The 2,442-nt window shown below is 54.6% G+C and overlaps 1 protein-coding gene across 1 annotated transcript; it reads right to left on the bottom strand.

Moving 5' to 3' along the window:
- Positions 1-353: 353 nt before the first annotated feature.
- Positions 354-1,974, bottom strand: mettl18 (methyltransferase 18, RPL3 N3-histidine). Its single transcript, XM_060826519.1, has one exon. The coding sequence runs from the start codon at positions 1,921-1,923 to the stop codon at positions 1,000-1,002; it is 924 nt and encodes a 307-aa protein (XP_060682502.1). The 5' UTR covers positions 1,924-1,974; the 3' UTR covers positions 354-999.
- Positions 1,975-2,442: the final 468 nt, after the last annotated feature.

Here is a 2,442-nt window from a genome sequence, read left to right as displayed (position 1 = left end):
CAGCTATCGGCACTCTTTTTCATTTTCCTCGCTGAGCTTGCTGTGTCTCTGGACACTAACCCTTTGGTGAGGAAAACATCAACCCTGTCAGCAACCTCAGGAGTCCACAACAACACCCAAGGCAGAGAGGGACCTCCACCAGACAAGCAACAATTCCCTCTGGAGTAATTGGTTAGGCATTTTGGCAGGGCAGGGGGGGGCACATGTGGAGGAGGATGTTGTTTAATTCTTAAAGTACAAGTACTCTATAAATTGTGTCAGGATAAAGATTTAGTGTCCACCCCAGTTTTCTTATATTGTATATCATAGCATAGAGCATATGTTGCAAAGTATTGTACAGATTGGGCAAGTGATTGTAATTTTCTGTAATTTTGAACTTTATTACCAGGGAATTCATATCTGAGTCAGTCTGATCTTTCTTTTTCTGTCTTGGGGATACTGCTAAATGGTTGACTCTTCACTATCCTCAAGGGTCAACATCCTCATCCAGTGAGGATTTTTTTTTAGAATATGTTAAATTCCAACACTTAACCCACTCTTTACAAGGTATCCGAATCACAGCAGCTAAATTCTTCCAAAGTACTTGGAAGAGATTAAAAAGAGTCAGTTTTTACAACAGAGGATAAAAAGACCCTTCAGCTCATTCTGTCTGCATCAGTCAGCGTGCGTCTCTTTATTCCAATCCGTTTTCCAAGTCTTGGCTCATAACCCTGTATGCTATGGTGCTTTGTTCAGTTATTTGCTCTTGAAATCAAAACGTATTTTTACTAATTCATATCAATATCTGTATCCTGTGACACGAGGCAATGTAAACACTCTTCCAGCATGTGCACTTCAGTCACTTTGCATTGATTCAACACTTCACAGCGAAGAGTAGGCTTTCATCCATTTCCCTATGGATTCCACCTCGAGGTTTTGTCTTTTTAAAGAACAAAACCCTCAATGTTAATTTCCTGAAACCTGTTCAGCGGTCGGGTAAAGTGCATCTCAATTTGCGAGTCAGCAACAGTGAGCTTTCCTGAAGGACAGGGTGGCGATGCATCTCTGGAGGCCGTCGTCGATCACTTTTACTGTCTGAATGTCAAAGACCTCCTTCTGCTTGACAAAGCTCTCGAACAGGTGGATGCCGCCGCCCACCCCGAAGTAATGGGACTTGGTGGCCAGGTAGACCAGCCCGTCCTGGGACAGCAAGCTGGACAGGGCGTCGTGCAGCTCTCCGTAGCTGTCCGGGTTGTACAGAGTCTCCGAGCTCAGGACAAGGTCGTACTTGAAGGAGCCGCCATGGACGTCGCCGAACCGGGACCAGTCTCCCGAGAAGAAGCGGCAGCGGGAGAGCGGCCTGGGCTCCGGGCCCTGGGCTCGCCGCCTTTTCGCGGGCCGTTCCTCCTCCTCCTCCTCCTCCTCGTTCAGAGCCACGTTGGGGAGGGTCACCCCTTCGATCACGGAGCCGTTGTAGTCCTGGAAGTGGACCTCGGCCGCCCCCCTCCTCAGGGCGACGATGCCCAGGAGTCCCGCCCCGCAGCCCAGGTCCAGGACCCGCCGGCCCTCCAGCTCGACACCGGACAGGTGCTCGATCAGGTCGAAGGTGCACTGCCAGATCTTCAGGCCTCCCTCGTAGACGCCGGGCACGAGGTCAGAGCGGCGGGCGATGGCGCCGGAGACGCCGGCCTCCCCGCGGTCCTCCAGGCTCAGCGCCCGCTCCACCGCCCAGACGTTCAGGTGCCTGAGGCACAGCGGCTCCGGCGCTGCCACCGCCACTTCCTCCACTACCGCATCTTCCAGGATCCTCTCCAGCTCTTCCCAGAGCACCCCGTGTTCCTTCACGGCCTCCGAGCCCCTCTCCGGCTGCGTGGGAAACCGCTCGGCCTCTCCAGTCCCGGGCGGCTCCGGCGGCCCCAGGTCGAAGTTAAATTTGAATTCCATGCTCGAGCCGCCCGTTAACCGCCGGCCTCGAGCCCGCTCATGACGCGACACCGTCCTCCCCGCCCCTCTTTTCCTTTCGGCCAATCATACCCCGCGCCCACGGCCTCACGCCCCGCCTCTCAGCCTATCGGCGGAAGGTGCCCACCCAGTCACCCTTTCAGACGATCACCTCGCCCCCCCTGCCTTCACGTCCCCATCCACCCGCCAATCAGTGAAGACCCCGCATTGACGGCACCGCACAAAGGTAGCCCAACCCTTTCCCGCTTGAAACAATCGGCTCGAGCCGCCCCCAGGGGCACGCGCTTTCCGCGCCCCCTCCTTCTCCAACCGGTTCACCGTCAGCCAATGGGTGGAGAGCCATGCGCTTTGCAGGACGAGTTCTGTCCACTAGGGGCCGCTGGTTGGAGATGTGGAAGCCGCCTTATGACACTGAGAGGTTGTGTCCAAATGGCATGTTGAATTTACACTCTGGACTCAAATAATGCTGATCTTGCCAATGTTAATCTCTCTAGTACGCCC

The sequence above is a fragment of the Hemiscyllium ocellatum genome, chromosome 6, assembly GCF_020745735.1.
Source record: "Hemiscyllium ocellatum isolate sHemOce1 chromosome 6, sHemOce1.pat.X.cur, whole genome shotgun sequence".
Classification (NCBI taxonomy): Eukaryota; Metazoa; Chordata; class Chondrichthyes; order Orectolobiformes; family Hemiscylliidae; genus Hemiscyllium; species Hemiscyllium ocellatum.
Note: the sequence above shows the minus strand (reverse complement) of the source record. Positions and strands in the feature narration are given on the sequence as shown.